General features: G+C 26.0%; 1 protein-coding gene and 2 long non-coding RNA genes across 4 annotated transcripts in view; 1 reads left to right on the forward strand and 2 right to left on the reverse strand.

Moving 5' to 3' along the window:
• Nucleotides 1–5,261: 5,261 nt before the first annotated feature.
• Nucleotides 5,262–22,919, forward strand: part of LOC136976241 (uncharacterized) — a 71,683-nt gene continuing 54,025 nt past the window's right edge. The window contains exons 1-3 of one of the 2 annotated variants that reach the window (XR_010880899.1): nt 5,262–5,345; nt 5,414–5,634; nt 5,724–5,841. This is a non-coding gene — a long non-coding RNA (uncharacterized lncRNA). Of the gene's footprint in view, nt 5,346–5,413; nt 5,635–5,723; nt 5,850–22,919 lie in introns of those variants that run through there. The other variant, XR_010880898.1, reaches the window with a different exon arrangement.
• Nucleotides 11,613–12,202, reverse strand: LOC136976239 (glycine-rich protein-like). Its single transcript, XM_067271463.1, has 3 exons — nt 12,070–12,202; nt 11,769–11,994; nt 11,613–11,675 (listed from the first exon to the last, which is right to left on the reverse strand). Exons 1-2 carry the CDS (start codon nt 12,079–12,081, stop codon nt 11,776–11,778), a joined length of 231 nt encoding a protein of 76 aa, XP_067127564.1. The 5' UTR covers nt 12,082–12,202; the 3' UTR covers nt 11,613–11,675; nt 11,769–11,775.
• LOC136976327 (uncharacterized) lies at nt 20,628–21,279 on the reverse strand. The gene is made up of 3 exons (XR_010880918.1): nt 21,169–21,279; nt 20,850–21,049; nt 20,628–20,765 (listed from the first exon to the last, which is right to left on the reverse strand). It is a non-coding gene; the product is annotated as an uncharacterized lncRNA (long non-coding RNA).

The following is a 22,919-nucleotide window of genomic DNA, read 5'->3' on the forward strand; positions in this document are numbered from 1 at the left end:
GAGGTAATTCTTGCATATATATATAAACTGGGTAGATATTTTACTGCCTAATTTAACGTTAATTCAAATTTCATATATCTATCTATCGAAAACATTGGACGCGTTGCTTGATAAAGTGGTCTTAATATAGCAAATCAATAAGCAAATCAATGACATACTTTGTAGTTTGTTTCAAATGAAAGGGGACATATGATTAGCTCGCTTATCCATCTCTGTTAAAGCTGCTTTACTAGGCAAAGCGCCTATAGCAGGTTTATATCACTTTTCCCATAGAAAAAGTATGCAACTTCGATAAAATGTACGACCTCTGTCGACAAAAACCAGAAGTTCTGCTCCAGCACTTTTCCTATTGCTTGCTGACACCCTGCCTGGCCTGCAGTATAAAGTAGGATATAGTTTCGGTTGTTTTATATACATGCCAATTACTAGAGGGCACCACGCTCAACGTAGCTGCATCATATTTTATGGTTCATTACAAAGCTTTTGCATTAGTTATATAATCTAGCAATGCTTTGCTGAATATTGTAGTGTTAAAATTGAAGTATTACACAATGAACCAATAACATTTCTATTTTAGTAAAGGAATATCTTATTGCACTATTATATGATTATATGAATTAGAAGCCCAAACCTAAAAACATGAATTTAAAATAAAAAAGGCATAATAATACAGGCTATATACAATGAAAAATGTATAAAATTGCTAAAAAGTAATTTATACATGTTTAATCTACAAAAATAAGAATATAACTTGTTTTATTATTATTATTAAATACCTTATTTTACGAAGATCAGTAACAAATTTGCATTAACATAAATACAATATTTGATGCCATATTTAGATAAATTATTGAAAAAAATTCCATCCCGATGAAGGCATTCTTCAATAATATCGTCGTCTATTTTGCCAGAACAGAATTATTTTTAAATCATTCTGTCCAGAAATATTGACAAAATATGGAATTAAATTTAAAATATGTTCGAAAATTTTAAATATTTGAAGTTTTACAAACTTAAATAATATTAATTGTTAAATAAATATAATTTTACTGTTTAAGTTCTTGTAGTTTGTAACCACTAACTTATAGTTAATTCGCATAATAAACAAAATTATAGTAACAATAACTTCTAAAAAGTTAAAATAGTGTTATGTAATTACATTACAATTTCACATTTACGTTACATTAACATTATATGCTGTATATAATGTCACTATGTAGTAAAGGCAAAGGAAAATTATTATTAGAAAAGTTAATTTCGTGTGCACTTTCGTTATTAGTTTTCACAAGAAAAGCTTTTAAATTATACTTTTTATTGAATTTTTTATTCATAAATCTTATCAATTTTTAAAAAATTGACAAGATACAACTTTAAATAATCTAAAACTTTAATTTCCCCATTATTTATAATTTTAAGTAATTGCAGCAAACATGATGCGATGTATAAACCGTAATTTTCCATAATATAAAAAAATTCTCGAGGTATTTTTCAACTTACAGAACTGCTAGAATTTAATCAATGTATTTCGAACATGTAAATATATTTATATTACTATAACAGGAATCATAGACACATTTTCCTGTTATACTAGACGTATGTATCATATAAAAACTTGAATTTCTAGATACTACAAATTAATCGAGCTACCGAATTAGGAATAATCATATGATCAAGTGAACATTATTGTAAATTACACGCTTTATAACATGTAAATTATAAAGATGAAAGATTGGTTAACCATATACCTCAAGGTTTTCGAGTAACATTTTTCTTATTTTTTTACCCAATTATGTTCGTATTTATCTATTTACATAACCTTTTTACTTTGTAATATATTATTCTTATTTAAAAAATAAAGCGAAATAAAATATTGTAAATAATTAATTATTAAATTCAAAATTAATTATTAGTCAATTGATAATTCCACTTATTTACAATAGATGGCAGCATCGATAAGAAATCACAATTATTATTATTTTTTTAAATAAATTTTATTTTTTTTAATTAATGTATTTTAATAAATTAATTAAAAAAGATTTTTCTGAATAATGATTTAAAAAATATAAAATAACAATAATAAAATAAAATAATATTTGTTAAAATTTAATTACGTTAACACATAATATTAATATATTTACTCTCTTTTATGAAATAAGACGATGATTCGTTATTATTACATATCACACGCAATTTTAGGAGATGCGACATTGCATCGTGTTTTAAGATGGAAAATATTGTTAGAAATTCATCATTAAAACTTGAAGTATAAGATTTCCTAGCTGAATTAATAATTAAAATTACTGAGATGCAGTTAATAATTAATAAAATATGACAAAAATAGTTAAATTTGATAATATAACTACAGAGGGATTTACACATCGTCATTTTGTAAGTTATATTTAATTATTAAATATATTTTTAACATATTTGAAATATAATGGTAATTCTACACACTTTAATTATAAATTTTACAAGTATTTTTAAAAGAGAAATAGAATATGAAATTCTTAAGTTCAAAATAGAATAACATTAATATGTTGAAAATTTAAAACGTATTTCTGAAAATAAGAATCAATATTAACTTTCACTTTGCATAAATTAACATAAAAATAATTTAATTCTATAAAATTCTATTAAGTAAGAATTGTTAAAATCATTGTTTAGTATTTTATATTTAATTTATTTTCATCCGATATTCTGATAAAAATACGATCTTTCGTCTTAAATAAAATTAAAAATAAATTTTATTTTACACGAAATAATAACTTTTTAAAATATTTTTACGTACAACAAATTAATAATTATAATTTAAATCTTCTTGAATGTTTACACGTGCCACCAAATAAAAATTATAAATAAATATATAAATAATTCTTAAAATTATATACAACATAATTTAAAATTCTCATATATTTATACATAAAAGTAAAATTTATTTAATTTTATTTTTATTTAAAAAAATTAAAAGCAAAATAACTCGAGTGGAACTTAAATTTTTTTTATTTGGTATAATAACACAATTATATAATTCTATAAAATAGTAAAAATGTTATTATTTTTGTACTTGGCTTATTGCAATTCAATGTCACAAATTAAATTGTTGAACTCAAGGTGAATGTTATCGTTCAATATATCACGTGATATTGATTTAAAAAATAAAAAATAAAAACTATTGTTATAATTAAATATTTAAAAGGTTGTTTAAAATATATTGAATGTATTTACTGTACTTTTAACAATAGAAACCATTATTTAAGCTCATCTCCTTCGAATAACGTCGAATCAGCGTTACTATATTCGTTTTAATACAGTTTAAATAATATAATGTTACTGATGTGTATCAAACTTTCTAATATTCTTATATTTATCTATTGATTTATCTATTATTTTGTTGACGTAATAATAGGAATTTAACCGCTTGATATGCCACAGCATATCTTGTTTAATATTTTGTAATGCTTTTTGTTTTTATAAAAAATAATTAACAAAGTTTTAATTAGATAATAAGAAAAACAATGTTTTTACTTTTGTTACAGGCATAAACACACACACACACACACATATATATATAGGAACTTTAAATTGAAAAAAAGTATTAAAATAATTAACAGAATTATTTATAAATCTAAATATTTCTATAAGTGTATAGCCTAGTTTTATTTTCTAAAAAAGATACGAAATGTTGAAATATTTTACTACGTAAATTAACTGGAATAGTTTTATAATTATTTTTAATTATTTCTTGAAATTATGTAAGGAATTTTTAAGAAGAATTACTTTCTTTTCAAGTCATAACACAAGGTAGGAGGTATCGAGTTGTGTAATTAGGCCTATAAAATTATAATAGTATATGAATGAAAATATGCCTAAAGGAAGGTTTGTTTATTGTTAAAAAAATAAGCTATATATACGTATGTGTGTATAGATATTTAATATGTAATCAACCAAATGTTGAGAAAAGGTTTAGCAGTTTATTCAAAAAAAGTAACGAAATATTTGTAAGAACTTATGAAATTACATTAATTCTGTAATATCTACGTTCTTGTATATAATAATAAATCTGTTATTTATTTTTTTAAATCTATTTAAGGACACGATAACATAATTATTTTTCTCAGAGGAAAGTTAAACACAAATATACGTAATTTACACTTTTCCACAATGTCTTTTCCCCTTTTAATTAATTTGACAAAGGCAAACCTTTTACATTTCAACACAATTATTTTCAGTTACAACAGATTGCCAGTAAATTGAAATAAATATGCACATATTTCAAACTTTCCTACAGATAGAGCAGAGACTTGGAAGGTGTAAACCTTATCAAAATATTATTTAAAAAGATATTGTACAGAAAACATTGCTGAAAACTTTTTAAAAGTTATGGAAATTATTGTTTCCATTAAAAATAGCACAGAAAATTATATTTATGACTGGAAAGATGAGAGTTCGTTGTTTCTTGAGTTTAAAGAGATATTTCTCAATCTGAAGCAATGTAATCTAATGATGTCATATATTTAATTGCAGAATTGAACTCGTGGTGAATGTCATTTTACCGTTGGTCACGTAACGTTACTAAAGAAAAATCAACTATCGGATATTGTTATTTAAATAACTTGTAAAATTCTATTGTTAGTATCCTATAAATAGCCATTTTTCAAGTTCAATAATAAACTATAGCCATATTTTATACAATAATAAAATTAATAATAGCATATTAAATTTTATAGCTTTCTGTGAATCTATATTTTAAAACGAAACACGTTTTGGAAAGTTAACAACATTTAAATTTTAATCATTTAGTCAATTTAAAAGACAATTTTCGAAACTGTAAAATCGTAAACTTGATTTCCTATTTAAAGTTTCATCTGAATGTCAATAAATATTAGTTTAAATTACTTAATATAAGTGTAAATGGTTTACATCTTTCACGGCTTACGCTAATGATTTGTTATATGATAAAATATAATCAAAAAGGCATCAAAATTATTTTATTTTTGTTAAACTCCCTTCTTAAACGAAGCAAAACTTCCCTTATAAACTTTCTTCGAAACCCAAAGGTTACTTTTTTCAATAAACTTCTAACCTTGTCCTATTATCCCTGATTATTGAGTCATTATTATTGACATCTAAAAAAGACCTTGAAATATCCTCGAATAAATGAATATTATTTTTCTCTGCTTGGCTGATTTCTCCAGAATTTCACTGGCTCTTTTACCTTATATAAATAAAACGGGGAAATTTGTAGGGATGTAATAATATATAAAGCACCCGCAACTCGCTTATCTATCGACTTCGCAATAGTCGTGATCAGAACAAGTACAGTACTGTACATCATGAAGACTTTGGTAAGTTCTCACCTCTTTTAATGATACAAAAACACAAATTTTTCTAATTTCTTCATTTTATTTTTTAGTTTTTCGTGCTTTTCTTTGCCATCTTGGCTACAATCGCTTTTGCTGGATTCTATCACGGACATTTTTATAAGCCTTACTATTATGGCTATCCCTATTATCGCCATCACTACTACGGTTATCCCTATTACGGATATAAGAACTATTATGGATTTGGTTATCCCTTTTACGGATATTATAAAAAGCATTGGTGGTAATTATCGCCTACACGCTTACTTCTAAGGTATGCTCATTAAGTTTTAACTATTTAGAGATAATATTTAAAGTTTTATATAAAGAATACACTATAATGTCTATACTTACATTTTTCAGGATGCAATTGTATTAACGAATTTTTCAACAAGACCTCTTTATCATTCAAACTTTTCAATTTTACTGTTTAAATTTCAAGCTGCTGTAAATAAAATGAATTGCAATTAAAATTTTAACTGTTTTTTTATTTATCTGTTTTATTGTGTGTTAAATGTACACTACACGATAGCCTATTATTTACGATTGATAATCAAAGTTAAGAGACTATTAATCAACCATTAACAACTATCACATGTTTTCCTGTAAGGTAATAATGTTTAACAGGGAAAACATTTTGTAATTTTATACACAATATTTGCGTAAATGTTACTAAAATATATATATATATTTTAAAATAAAATAATTACACATTATAATCATAATTTATGCTGAATATTATTTACGATTATAGTGAAAGCTATTAAAGAAATAATATTTATGCTTGATAAATTAGAGAATTATTTTGCTTTGGGGAAAATGAGATTGAATTTTTATACAAAAATCTTAATTATGACTTCAAATTCGAGCATTAGACATACATTACAACAATTTTAAGTGATTTAAATGCTATAATCAGGTTATTCAGAAAATACTTTCATTTTTAAGCTGAATTTTGAATTTATTTTGGTTTTCTTCTATTTTATGGATAGCATTCTTCAATTGCAACTATTAAAAAAAAAAAAAAAAAAAAAACTGGCAAGAGCACTTACACGAATGTTCAGACACTCGAACAGAAGGTTAAGGAAACCAAAAAGAAAATATTATAATTTTCTATTATAGATTCTAATAGAAAAAGGCAAGCAAAAATCTTATTTCAAGGGATAGGGTTGAGTTTTATAAACTTGTAGATGAAAATAACATTTGTTTTTAACAAGCTAAAACTCGTACAAGTAAAATTTTCATAAAGTCTGACTCCACTCGAGATATCATCTCCTTCTCATTCTCATCTACCCCTTGATTTATTATCTACAAAATATATCCCCATATGTAAAATATTCTTGCCAAATTTCGATATTGGTTTATAGAATCCTGAGATATAAAACAAAATCAGACCAACGCACATAAACACATATACAAAATTCTATTGGCTTTTTTTCTTTTTGGAATCAGGGGATCTTAAAACGTCGGGAAATGCAAAAAAATACCCGGAGGTTTCACAATACCTTCCCTCTGCTACTTTAACAGCCGGAAAAGTCTCATTTATAATGAAAAGCTTAAAATAATTGCAATTTAATGACTTTATAGAGTGCATTAATAATGGTTTCTCATATAATCATACAGTAAAAGTAAAGAAACTTGCTAAGCAACAATTGAATTTAAAATAAGAAGTGAGAAGTTTGTAAATAAGGGATTTAAGAGATGTATGTATTTTGTTTTATTTTAATTTTTTGAACCTTAATTAATTTATCGACTCGGAGGAGAAGCCTTATGATAAATCTCACTTAGATTTAAGAATATAATTTTTTTTAAATTTGTTTTTGTCATCTCTACTTGTCTAAAACCTATGTAGAAAGTATTCAAGTGAAAAATATTATTCTCTAATAAATAAAATGAATGATTTTAAAGATTTTATTTATTAATAAAAAAATTGGAAAAATTGATATTCTTATAGGAAAAGAATTGTCAGGAAAGAATAAAAATATAAATTTTTTATTTATAGTATTTGATAAGCATTAAAATATTTTTATTCAATTATTCAATTATATAATTAAATACAGCTTATTAGTAACCTTCGTATAATACGATAGTTGGATTCTTATAGAATCTCATATAGCGCCAAACCGTGTTGTAGGAAAGTAGGAACGAATACAAAGAGAGCGATTTTATTTCAAAAGCTAACTGATGTGGTGTTAATCCTGTGTTCTTCAATAATTTTTTGAAATTCTTTTGGATATTTCTTAGAAATATTATTATCGGCCTTTGAATTCTTATATAATGAAAAGCAGTTTTTAAATCTCTCATATCAACCTTTGCTGGTAAGAAGCTTGTGGTTAAAGAAAGATTTACCATTTATTTGAAATGGTTATACATTTCTAGTACTTTTTGTTTAATTACATTGTATAAGAGTCCACTTTTTTTTATGCTATCGTCATTTTAAACATTAAGTTCTTTTTCCATTTTCGCTATTATTTTAAGTCTGAGATGTGCTATCATATTTGTAGAGAAATTGGTAATCTTGCAGCAAGAAAAATTAACATAAAAATTAGAACTGCAACAGAACAACGATTTGTGTTAATTTTTTTTAAATCTATTGTCAGATTGTTGCTTTATTTAAGTTTTTTACCACGTATGACAGCATTTAAAATGATATCAGAGAAATGGTGTTTTCTTTTTTTACTTTTACTTGGTTTAATTTATGGAATTTAATTTACAACAAAGTTTTTAGTGATATATTCCTAGAAAATTTTAAAATCAATCAAATAAAACCTAAAATAACCTTATAAAAATCTTTAAATCAAGAATTGAACGATTTGGAGTCACAATTTTTAATGGACTCAAACAAGCACAAGTTCAATAGCATAGCAGCTAGCGTGGGGATTTCCCAACAAAATAAAATACATGATTTCTTCATAATTTTTTCTTTTTGAGTAACTGTTAGCAAATTAACTGCGGGGATTTACCATAAAGAATGGAAAAATTAATTCAGCATAAGAAGATTTTCTCAAAATCCTACTATGTTAACTGTAATTTTTAAACTAAATACAGAAACTAAAAAAAAGGTGCTATTTTAATGGAAAATTTACTCAGTTTTTTAATCGTGTTGGAGTGAATATATTTCAGAATTATTTTCCATATAAAAATATTCAAATAATTTAATAACTTGTATCACAATGTGACTGAAAGCAGAACGTGACTGGCATCTATATATATTCGCATGAAATTAAATCATCAACTTTTAAACATGACATAGAACAAAAGCAAGTGCTTATTATCTTAAATTATTATAAAGAAATAAAATAAAACAAGAATAACAAAAATAAATAAAAATAATATTTATTTCGATACGGAGCTTCGATGTATTTGATAGATAAAAATTTTATTTATTATAAAAATATAAAATATTTTATATATGAATAAATCTATAATAATAAAAAAAAAAAAAACAAATCCAGCAACGAGTTGTTTAACTTTTCCGGCAACATTTAAAACCGCGTGTGGCGCTATCTGTTATGATATTTTATTTTAAAAACTTTTTACATTTTTAACTATTATAAAATGGCAGAAAGCTTAATTTTGAGGGTAGAAATGAGTTTTATAATCATATATATATATATATAATGTAAATGGTAATAACGAGTAAAATCGTCATTAATTCAGACCCTTCTGGAGAAACAGATGATCCCTTTAACTCCCCTTCTCCCATTTCCCACAACCTTTACTCACCAAAATTAATACCGTCAATCACCCTAATAAACAAACCACCTTGTAAAATTTCAGAAATTTTCGACTAAAAATACAGGAGTTATTAAGCTTCAAAGAGAGTGAACAAAATCGTGTCCCCCACACACACTAGCATCCATACATACATATTTGCATTTCTCGACGTTTGAAGATCCCGAGTCCAAAAATGTAAGTCTTGGAGGGCCATTTTTTGATCGATTGCCATACTTTTCCTCTTAATATATGAGCCGAGAAAGTAATAATTAGATAAATTACTAAAAGTATGTTTTGTATAAGAATATTTTCGATATCTTATTTATTATGTGAAAAACTTGACTCATTTCTTAAAAAGTTTGTTCAGAATTTCCCTATTCTAAAACCACGAATCGGTCGTAAAGTAAACAAGGTCTTACGAAACGGGTCACGGTCGAACAGGAGGTGAATGTCTCTATTGATCAAAAGATTTTTAAAGTCCAACCACTCCTTTATCCTTGAAGAACTGCATACTTTCTCTCCTGATTTATAGAAATATAAAAAAATTGATAAAACTATCCACTTTAAGGTTAAAGATGGGCAAGGAAAGTAATAAATTATAATAATAAAAAAGATTGTAATTTGTAGACATTAACAGAAAGCTATTTTTTATTATTTATATTTTATCCATCACTTGAATTTTATGAATTATTTTGTATTTCATCTTAATACATTAATACGAATATTATATTTTAAAAATCCTTTTTATATTTTTAATCTTATTGAAGCGAATACACACCATAAAATTTCCGGTATTTTATTTTAAAAATTAAAAAATATGTATATTTGTATAATTTAATTAACGAAATAGCTACATTAAAATGCAAATAAAAGATAAGTGTAGTAAAATAACGATTTTATATTTTAAATATTTGATAAATTAGATTATTTTTTAACTCAACAAACCTCAATATCCTTGTAAAGTTATTTTAATAATTAAATTAGATCGAGTAGTTTATTCATTCGTTGACAATTGTTTGCTGCGGTGTTTAAACATCAACCTCGAGTTTCTTGCACTTCCAGTCTTTTCATTTAAAGATGAAATAAATTTATAATTTTTCACTCCACCCAACTTACTATGACCTCGCTCTCACCTACTTTCACCTACTTTAATTTTAATTTTCTTAGATATAATAAAAGAGTATTATTAATTAAAAATTATCGTAATTTATAGAAAAAGAAAAAAATTAATTAAATTTAATTTAAGATATTTTGTTTTATATAAGAAAGTAAAAATTTATTAAATTGTATTTTTTTAAATAAATAAAAATTCGAAAAAGAAATGTTCTTTAGAATAAAGGTTTAACAACGGGGGATATCCGTGTATCTGGAAATTTCTCATACAAAATTAGAAAGATTACTTATTCTAGGAATAAAGTTAGTGCAGTATTTTAGAACTTAATTAAAATTTTTTTTCTAAAGAAAAAATTTTCTTTAGATCTACTTTTAGAATGAATTTTCCCGTGTCTTTACTAATAATTACTTTGTCTAAATTTCAACGGACTTACTAAAGCAATGATTAATACATAAACTTACGCTGCTTATAAATGTTACATAAATTTATTTCTGTAGTATATATTGGTATATTTTAATATACAGATATTTATAAAATAAATTTATTAACTTATATATTTATTTACTAAAACAATACATTTTATTGTCATAAATAGAATGAACCTAAAACATTTTTGCTCCAGTTTTTGTTCAAGAAAATTATAATGATATAAAGTATCATAAAGATTCAATAAATAATTTTAAAATAATAATGTTTATTAATAGGCTATTTGTTCTTTTAACATTTATTAAGAAACAAATAATGAAAATAATTAAAATTTTATGATTATAGCTTTTATACACATTTCGACATTTGCTTCTGTCAGAAATGATATTAATAGTGAATTAAGAAACATTTATATTTTTTTTTCACATAAAGTATTTAAAATTATGAAGGAAAATGAAAAATAAATTTTATTTTTTTCGTTTGGCATAATTTAATACACGAACATAAATTAAAAATCTCAATTTTCCAATTGTTTACAACCGTTCCTATATGTGCAGAAAGTGGCAACGAGGTTAGCCAACATGGTCTTAGAAGTGTTTATTAATTAATTAAAACAAATTGAAGAAATATTTAAATAATTTTCAGTTTTTTCGATGTTTTTTAAATCCATCGCTTTCAACAATTTTTAAACTTTTATTAAAAATATAAAAGTTGTAGATGCGAAGTTAATAAAGAAATATTTAAAGCATTTAATAGTAATGTATTAAATATATCATAATTACTTATTTTTCTTTAAAATGTTTGTAAAAGAAAATAAATAAAACTGTACACAAACCGTAAATAACGTAAATAAAACCGTAATTTAAAAAGAATAATTAGTAAGCGATAACAAACACGTTTACATCTTTGTACTAGCGTTTATAAAATCGTTTGATTGTTTAATAATTCAACTGAAGCATTTTTGAATGAAATGTTATTTTATTATAATAATATTAGTTTCGTTACACTTTCCAGAAATGTAATTAATTCGGTGGCTTCGCAGGAACAAGATTTTGTAGCTGAAAGATAAAGAAAATACACGTGTTATATATATATGCAAGCAATATAACTTTTTACAGGTTAAATTTAATTGGAGCTCGAACTCTGCTCACCTGATCATCACCAGTACTTTCCAAATGCTCCATACGCTCCATAACGGTATGGGGCACCAAAACCGTAGTGTCCTAATCCGTATCCATAATGTCCTAATCCATAACCGTATCCGTATCCACGATAAGCTCCGTAATATCCTGGATAACCCGCATAATAACCGGCATAACCAGCGTAAGGAGCTAAGTATCCTGCCATGGCCATTGCCAAAAGAGCAAACAAAACGATCTGAAAAAATGTTAAGGTATTTAAGATAAATTTTACTATAAAGCAGTATAAGATTTTGATATTGTCTCTACTTACCAGAGTCTTCATGTTTGTTCGATTGTTCACTTGTTAGACTGAGCAACTGATGGTCGATGATGAATTTTCGAAGCTTTATATACTCACTTCTCCGTCCTTGTATACGTGAATTACCGGTCCTATTGTTTGCACCGGTGAACCTTGACACTTGTATCTTTGTACCGTGTACCACTTTACACGGGTGCCTCCCTCTAGAAGTTCGAAACTTGGCCATTGGTAAAAGCAAAATTAGACCTTGGAGTACGTAAACAAAAGTCACGTTTGTTTCGGAAAGACAATCTGAATAAAACAATTTTATTGAATACGATAGATTTCTGTTTCTTTATTTTTTCTTTTAATAATATTTCTATGTTTCTACTATTGTTTCACTCTATAACGTGCTACACTTGATTTTAATTAGCGTGTGATTTTATAACAATTTATTTCATTAAAAATTTAAAAAAATAAAGTTTTGTTGTTAAAATAGTATAGTAAAATTTTATGATATTTAAATGCATTATATTATTATCGAATTTCATATCTTAAGTTCTAAATAGCATTAATTCAGATCGATGAAATGACGTTCAATTATGGAAATATAAAATAAAAGGAAATTTAGTTATAATAAATGTCCTATTATATTTATTATATATGTATGTTTGTGTATGTTAAAGCTTAAAACATACAAAACTGAGATACTAGTGTTTAAAGATTGAAATGTGCTGGATTTAAAAATAAGGATAAGCGAGATAAAAACTAAAATAAAAGATTAAAGATCAAATAATATAAATAAATAAAATATTTACTTATAAAAAGCATAAATTTTAATACTTTATAATATTGATATTTAATATAAATTTATAGCGTATTTTCTCTAATTACATCTGTATAAAAAGATATAAAATATGACTGTAAACTATATAAGATAAACTGGATTATTTAATCATATAATTATATAATTATTAAATTTGGCTATTATAACCATTCTATGGGTTATTTTAAAAAAAATCTGACAAAAATATGTTTTGTTAATTTAATTAAATATATAAAATAATGAATTTAAAATTGAATTTTTTGAATTGAAGATATTTTCCAATTAATAATTGTAAGTATAGCTGTCAACACGTAAATTGATTAACTTTTTCTGAGCTGGCTTTTTTCACGTAAATGTAAAAGATCCTCGTAAAAATAAATGAGGATACCTGAAAAAACAAAGAGGGTCCACCTAAAAGAGCGTGTGAAAAGTGCTGTGGGTGGATTTAAGAAGACAAGTCCAAGGTAAACGACTTAAAAACTGTGAGAACACCATTAGGACATTACACTTTATATATGGAATAAGATATGATTTCAGTGAGAATGAGGTGAAGCATGCTCAAATTTATGAATTTAGTTAATAAACTTTTCTAAATAAAGGCTCTTTTTCTACATATAAACATTATTATATTTCAAGAATTCAGCCAAATATGCATAACAAAGTCGGTTTATTTTTTCCTTAAAGTTTTAAAACGTTTTTAAAGAATGAAAATTACTTATTCACGTTAGAAACTGATACGATTATCAATATTGATGACTAATATTTGTAAGTTCCTTCTGATATTTTAATATTCAAATTTTTAATTTTTATAAAAGATAAAGCAATATAATTTAAAATGATGACATTTTTTCCTGATTTTTGTCTCAAATTGCGAAATTCCTTGATAAAACAATAGTCCATTGTCTTTTTTTCAAGAAATTATAAAAATCAACTATTGTTTGTTTTCTCACCTTAACTTCTGTAAGTAATTATCATCATGCCTTGTAACATTCTACAATTACAAGCTATTTTATTTCTCTGTCATGTAAAACTTTTTTGCCTTACATATTCGATTTAAAGTTATTTTAATGTTATACGTAACATTATAAAATGGTTTATTTTTCTTCCAATTAAGATTTGAAAAAGTGTAATTCGATAACTTTCATAAATTCGTTTGTATAATACTCAATTTAATACGTAAAACTACAAATTTCGGTTTATAATTGAAACTTACGTTAAAAATTCAAGGTATTTAGAGCTTTAAAAAATTGAATTTATAGTTTTCATTTATATAATAAAACTTGTTTTATTAAATTAAATATTCTATAAATCAATAGCTTGTATCTGATTTAAATTTGATATAAACTGAATGGATAACTTTTAATGTTTAGTTTATTAATAGAATTAGCTAATGGGAAACACTAGAATTTGATTAAACTTAGCTTTATATTGTTTAAAAATAGGAAAAGATAGTTTTCTAGAAAAGGAGTAAAAGTGGTAAGTTCGTTTTATTGTATTGATGTTTGGTTAAGATCATTTGTTACATAAATGAACTGGAGAGGTGCTGAAATTAATTCTTTTTCTTTTCGTTTTTATAAATATATAACAGTTTATCTACATTTAACTTATCTTTAAAATTTATTACTGTTTATTATAATAAAATTATATTTGATGATTAATTGTAATTAAGTGTAAAAGAATTGATTACTTTCAGCATTAAGAATTAATTTATCCATGACAAACAAAAAAAACCTAAATATTTTAAAATGATTTTTAATGTATTTGTTTTTTATTCTTTATATTTTAATAATTACTTAAAATTTGAGTGGTTACATTATTCTGAAAATACTTATTATTTTAACATTAAATTTTTCATTTATATTATAAACATTGTATTATGGAAAGTCAAATGAAAGTGGGCCTATGTAACTTATTCACAAACTGTTACCTGTAAGTTAAAAGTAATGACCACTAGCATTGAAACATTTGTCTCATTGAATAACGAGCTTGGCGAATCCGTGCTCGTAGAAGACCTTTAGTTTCTGCTTTAGAAAGTCTGCGACCACCTCTTGCACCTCTACTTCCGAAACAAGCCTGTAACCTTCAATTCACCGAACATACGAAAATCGCACGGTGAAAGGTACGGATTGTTTGCTTGATGCTGAAGAATTTTACATTCGAAGTCCTCAAGCTTGTCAGAAATCACATTGGCAGTGTGTAGTCTCGCATTGTCATGCAAGAAAATCACACCATCTGGCAACAAGCTTCTTTGCTCAATCCAGAAATCTTTTCAAGGAATGTAGAAAGAAAACAATACTCCTTACAAAAATTTTTACTATCTGAGGTACTCGGTTATACTCGAGAAATACTTCAGAAAGGGGTGTAGCTGTGTCCTGTGCACCTCTCGAAATCCGTCACTATTTGCACTTATTTGTGTGAAGTCGTTGCAAAGTTTCACACTATAACATGGACCTTTCATCGTTAAACTTCATGTGTTTAATGAATAATTGCAGAAGCACCTAAAGGGTCTCAATTTTTCCTCGGATGCAGATAAGCAGAAACCAAGATCTATGAGCATGGAATCACAACGCTCGTTACCCAGTAGGACAAATGCCTCAATGCTAGTTATTATTACTTTTAACTTACAAGTAACAGCTTGCAAACAAATTATACTTGACTACTATTAGGCGAGTCAAATGAAAATGAGCCAATCAATTAATTAAAATTAATGTCGGTTCGTGATTTAATCTTATTAAAATTGTATGTAATTCGGCAATGAATGTAAGAACCTATTAACAATTAGTTTGTTAAATATATATTTTTTGATATGGTAGCTTTTATTCCTTTAAGTCTACTGTTAAAGAACTTATATTTCGTATTTAGAGCAGTGGTTTTCAACTGGCGTACGCGGCACGTTAGGGTGCAGCAACGACACTTCTTACATGTATGTTAATAACTACATTGATAAAGAAATAGAGAAAGAATTGGGAATGATGTTATCAGAAAAAGCTTGAAAAACATTGCTTTAGAGAATAACGTCATGGAAATGCTATTAATATAAAATTATCTTTAATATGAAAGAATTAATTATTACATAAGATAACATTTAATTGTACTCTACTAATATTATACAATTATAATAGCAGTTATAATTGTATAATATTTTTTTTCTACTTCAAGAGATCTTGACGGTCGTACGTTATCTATTGTTTTAACATACTCATAAGATGTGTTATATCTTCTATAAGCCGAATTTGATATGCTTTGTGAGGTTTCTCCGGTTATTTAACTATTAGTAGCATTATACAATCAATAACAATTAAACATCATTACATCTCCATCGGTTAAAAATGAAAACAGACAAGAGATGCAGTAAGATTTGAAGATATAGAAACATTGAAAGTCATACAACGTACAGTACCCATATTATATGAATACGCTGTAAGAATTATAAGTTTCAACTACGAGTACTTATGTAATATGTATTCTTTTTATTTTAATTCTAATCCGATAGCTTTTCACAAGTAATTTTCTTTATATTTAGTTTATTTTTTACAAGGCATTTTGATTTAAAAATTTCCAGTTTTCAGATCTTTTCATTTTAAATTCTGTTTTAGTTGAATGAGTCATAATTGGTAGTACAATGATTTCATGCAATTTACTTTATATTTATATTTTTCTTTTTAGTTTTCCACATTTTTATCTACGTCTAATTCATCAGGCTATATTCAATTTTATCGTTCAAGAAAATTAAATTACTTAATTATTAATTAATTAATTTTTAAACTGTTAAATTTTTAAATTTGCTCTAAGGATTTATCATTAAAAGTAAAATTTATTTCTTTCTGGTTTATCATCATACCACATCATCTTATTGTTTTATCTTTTGATCAAGTAGCTAATCTATATCGTTATTAGCATATTCTTTGTGATTTAACTGATATCCATTAACTTCATTTTATCTTCTTTATCTAAGGCTTTTGTGACTTTTTTATGTATAGATAAAGATAGTATAAGAAAGGCTATCCTAGATCAATTTTTTTATTTATAATAATTATAAATAGAGAAATTTATCAGAATAATAAATTAATTATTATTTTATTAGTGGCTAGAATTTATTATATATATATTTTTTGTATAATAAGATATTTTTAGAAAAATTTTGACTATTTTGTTACGTGATTTTCGCTCTAGTATTTCAGTCTACTTGTTGTATTCCCAGTAATATTTCACTATTCTTTGAATTGTAAAAATTGAATCGTTTATTGTCTTATTTGAATCTAAATTTTATAATTCTTAGTTACCGTGTATTCAACTATTTCTCTAAGCAACTATTCCAATTTGAACGTTGTTCATTTCTTGCCATATTTTGCGATCATTAGTTTGACTCATCATATGAGAGAAATCATGTTCTGTTCTGTCATGAATTCGACACGAATTTAGAAAATCCTTACTCAAATACTTTCATCGCATAATTGATTTATTTTTATTTTTACTCTTTTTATCTCATGTGCCTTTAACAAGACCATCGTGAGTTTAGCCAGACCCACAATGGAACAGCAGAGTAGTGAGGAACGGAGCCCGACATATCGGAGTCAGATCACTCCCGAAAATTCCTATGGTTTTACGACGTGGATTGTATTCCGGATCCGACGTTTTAACTGCCTCGGCCATTTGACGGTTAACATTAACAAAATTTCAATAGTTTGACTTCACTGAAAGTAACTTTGAGAACGACCTGCTTGCTGTTATTATAGTAATACTTAATAAAGTATGTGGCAAATCCGAAAAGATTGGATCCACTGTTCTACAACACAAGATAAACTTCATCTATCAGTATTCATAAAGATTAATATTTCTCGGCTTGTTCTAAAGTTCTCTATATTATCGATGTATGTGTTAAATCTGTTTTTACTTCTTTCCAATTTGTTTTTTCTTTTAAGTTATTTTCATTTCAAATACAGTACAGTACTATACTTCTAGTGTTGCTTTCATCTATTTATCCTTGAAACTCGTCTATTGATTTGGCTATTGACATATCGAATATCTTATATTATTTATAATTATTTTTTAATTTTCTGTATATACATTTATTTACAATGTTTTACAATGTTACCTATGCTAATAATTATTGATTGTGAGAATAATTGAAACGAAGTGAGGTAAGCGAGTATCTCTGACGAATATCTTTTCAATTTGATATCAGAATTACTCTTGAATTTGATGATCTTTTGATTTTGTTTAAATTTTATTATTATTAATTAATTTATTTTTTTGTTGAAATCTATGCTTTGTATCCATTCTAGACGCTTGGGAGTTTTCATATTGTTTATTGATTTTAGCCGGTTTTCTTAAATTTAGATACACTGTGGTCTATGCAAATTTTGTGAAAACATCAGGTAAGGTGTAGACGTACTAAATTACTTGTATGGTAAAAAAAGTATTGTTTATTGCAAGGTTGTTTTCCTTGAAAAACTCTAATAAAATTTCTTCAGTATCATATACTTCTCCAAATTCGATTTTTCATATTTTATCGCTTTTTTTCATTACTTAATTGTTTAATACAGCATTTTCTTTAAAATCTTACATTCACGTTTACGTTTTTATAAATATTTTTTATTTGATTATGTGAGAGCCTAGATTTTCTCTCGCGTTTTTCTATAGCCTTTTATGTAGAGAAAGGGTTATAAATAACGGGTATGAAAAAGCTATTAATGTTTAAAATTTATATTAACCACAAAGCAAATTGTTTCAAAGAGAAAATTTTTTATAAGAAAAAAACTTTTTTTCCACAATTAATAAAAGATGGAAGGATGTGATTGTGTTTTCCACCGGATTTACCTCCTTCACAAGGTGACACATCTTCCGAATGTGTCACCCGGAACTTCCACCGAAATTCATCTATTGGCTACGACCTATAACATTTCCAAAAAAGGGCAGAAGGAAACACGAAGTAGACCCCCCAATAAAAAGGAGGGTCGGATGACGATCGGGGTCGTGACTACGAGTCGGTCCTCGCCTTGCTCCTCGAGCGGATACCTCCGTAACCCTCCTCGGCCTAGAGTGAACATCTATAGAAAATAACTTCTTGGAAAAGTGAACCCCTTAAAGGTGACGTCTTCGAAAGGAGAACTCCTCAAGCGACAAAGGGAAAGAGAAGAAACGACTTCCAGCGAGCTTCATCAATCCAGCAATTTTAAGGTATCTATACAACTTACCTAAGATGTAAACTCTCTCTCTCTCTCGATCTAGAACGCGAATTTGTTAAATCGCAGACGAAACCTTTATTATAAAGTATTAATCTTTTTGTATAATTAGTTAAATAAACGGATGATTGTTATTGTTTTAATGGATGTTTGGTGCACTTCTCCTAATCGCGTTGTCTCTCGTATCTCTCACGTCGTCTCCATCCGGATCCGGCCGCCTTTAATACGTAACCGCTCGCGCGAGAACGAGATCCTTATTGCGATCGTATGTCGACTCCGACATACCGGTGTCATCCCGACAAGGCATCGTGACGTGGTGCCGACCTTATGGTCACAATTACAAAAGTTTTTAATTTCTTACTTATTTATGATTTGAATAATTTGACTGTTTATTCCTTTCTATTTCATTTTTATTTCGTGATATAATTATTGGGAAATAATTTCTGCGCCAATGATTTTCTAATAGACGTATGGTATTCCGTTTTATTTTCATTGTTTTCTTGGAAGATTTTTTGTTTAATATATTTGATTTATACTGTATTATGCACTCAACAAAACTGAATTTTCATCTAGTTTATGTCTGTCCGATTGTCGGTTTTTTCGTATACAGAAACACTGATTTAAAATCTTTCTTTCACGTAATAATAGAGATGATTGACAAGAGTAATTATTGTTGTAGAATATCTTCAAAGATAAGATCCTTTTCAGATTTCAATCTCGGAATGTAGATTCATTAGCATCTTCCGGGAGAACCACGAAGAAACAAAATTATGTTTCCTCAAATTGTATGTAAGTATTTAAATAGAATAAATATAACGCCATTTTAATAAACTACAATAGTAATATTTTCATTGATATGATTTAAAGGAAGATTAATATTTTTAATGTTCTAATCATTCTAATACTATAATATGCAAAAATTAATTTAAAATATAATTTTTGTCGTTTTTATTTTTTATATTTTACATTAAATGCATACATTTTTTATATTCTTTTCGCTAAATTAAAACTGTTAATTAAAGTAAAACTGGAAAATTTTATATATATATATATATTTAGTATATATCTGTAAGAATTATGGTAGATATACCTATATCAACAGAAATGCATAAATTCATTTATTTATTTTATGGTTTTTAGATAATTACTTAAATGTATGTACTGTACTGATACATCAGTGTATTTCTATGTATCCGCGTAGAATTTAATTTAGCATTTGTATATGAAAATGATCTTGTCAATATATTCATGTTAAATAAATATATAAATAAATTTTATATAAAAATAACCTTACATTATGTTGGAAATTTATTTATTTGATTCTTTAAGAAATTAATTAACATTTTTAATATTTTAAATTACTGTATTATTCTGGCTATAATTTATTAAGTTTAATTTTAGTCCAGTAAAAAATAAATTTTGATATTTCAGTCATTTTCGATTAATTTTTAAATTATAATTTAAAAAAATTTAAATGTTACACGATTAATTTTATTATAAAATCTTGTTTAGAAAGATTTATTCGCCAACGCCACGTCTCAATTTCTTAAAATATGAAATAAAAACTGAGGAAAGACATATTTTTAAAGTGTAAAACTTTTTATTTACAGTTTTTTAAGAAGAATTACAGAAAACTAGAAATATTACAGCGAAGGAAATCATGGAGAGTAGAAATTTTCAGAAGTTGAAGAAGGGAAACTCGAAATTCACTGCAGGATCTACAATTTAAAAAAGAAAATTGTATGAGTTTTGAAAAATACATTTAACACATGCAATGCAAACATCAAATATTTCAAACTTACCTTTCAGAGTTACTATTAATTTACCAGAGATATCTGCCATAGTGACCATAGCTGTAAGGATAGCCATAACCACCGTAGTGGCCAAGACCGCCGTAATAGCCTCCATAAAGACCACGGTATCCACCATAGTATCCTGGATAATATCCAGAGTATAAGCCAGCCATGGCTACGGCGATGAGGGCGAAGAGGAAGATGGCAAGCTGTAAAACATTAAAATTTTTCAACGACATACTAAAAATATCAATTATAAGAACTACAAAAGTAGTTTCCAGTCTATTAGAGAAATTCGTATAGAGTAAAATATGAATTGCATACTTACCACAGTTTTCATTTTGATTCGGTTGCTTAGTGAAGTTCACAAGCTACTGAAGATCGAAGCAGATCCTAGCCCTTTTATAGGACCAAAACGACCTTGGTAACCTCTTGTGAAAGGCTAAGATCATGTAAGGCGATCGGACGATGCGGGGAATCCGTTATAAGGGCGGGGCGATGATCTTATAGAATCGATCTAACGAAGGCTTGGCGACCTTGGTACAGAAAACAGACTGGTCCAAGGTAGCCGATGGTGAAAAAATATCACGTGTTAACCCGGATTGTCACGAGATGTGAGTTAATCGAACGCAGAGGAAGAAAGTCGATACATCTCCCATTGTCTTTTCTTCGTTATATTTTTAATGGGCGTGGGATATTTAACCTAATTTCATAAGAAGAAAAATTTCCTATTCTTATATTGATACTTTTTTAGGCGTGATATGCTTCAGACATGAGATTAATAGCTTCAAATCTTTCGTTTCGTAAAATCGTTTATCTCCAGGATATTTTATTAGAAATTAATTTATTATTCTTATTATATACAGATAAAATTAGGCAGAAATTATTATTTTTATTTTATAAATAAATAAATAAATTTATATATACTGTAAATCTGTAAAATAATAAAATAGAATTATAATGATATATAGAACTTATGCAAGCTACTTTTTTATTTTATTAATTTTTATATTTTATAAATTATAAAAATAATAATTATAATAAAATTATTCCGTAAGAAGAAAATAATTTTTATAATTAATATGTTTTAAAATAGTTCGAAAGGTTTTTTAATAGATGTTTTATATAATTATATACATTTTAATAAGACGAAAGTGTAACAAGTAAAAATAATTACTAGGGTATTATTATTTTGTTATTAATAACTATTATTACATTGAATTAAGGATAATAATAATGAATGTATCGAGTTAAAAAGTGGATAAATTGAAGGTTGTTGAGGTATGTGACTATAAAACAGAATTATTTCAAATAAATATGGATCTTTTGAACTAAATATTAAATTTTAAATTTAAAATGAAAATATATAAAGTAAATTATAAAATTTTTGAATGAAATTAAAGTAAAATGTAATACAATTAAATACATTTAAAATGGTATTTTGCGATTACAATAGTTTTGTTATGGAATAAAGCAATAGATTTAAATTTCCAAAAGAAAAATGTATTTTTATTTCTATTATTTAAGGAGCTTTTTGAGTTTAACTAATATATCATTTTATAATATGAAAAATTGAAGGTTGTTGATGAATGCAGATAACTCCTTCGGAAAAAAACGGAAACACGAAAAACCAGCCATTTCTTACGTCAAAATATCGATAGCTGGGGGCATTTTGAAAGATATTTGAGTGGATGTTGCAATCTGTTGACGCCAAAGTACAAATCCGTATAGAGACAATAAAAAAAATCACTTAAAAATTTATTTAAAGTATTGTACATTCCCTAATAAGATTAGTAACAAGTGTAGAACAAACTCTGTTTTTTACTTTATTCTGTTTTTGTTTTATTAGATAAAAAGTATTTATACAACTTTAAAAAATCCATTATAACCATCATTATATTTTGTCAGAAAAAAATAGAGAAAATGTTAAAAAAAATTTAATGACATTCCAATTGTATCCTTGATTATTCACTTTAAAACAAGATTATAGTTATTAATCATCTTGATCTTTTCATGGGAATTCCTTATGAATCAATTTACAATCTGGATTTTGGCCAAATTATAATATCAAATTAGTTT

This window comes from Centruroides vittatus, unplaced genomic scaffold (assembly GCF_030686945.1).
Source record: "Centruroides vittatus isolate TY-2023 unplaced genomic scaffold, ASM3068694v2 contig_4, whole genome shotgun sequence".
Classification (NCBI taxonomy): Eukaryota; Metazoa; Arthropoda; class Arachnida; order Scorpiones; family Buthidae; genus Centruroides; species Centruroides vittatus.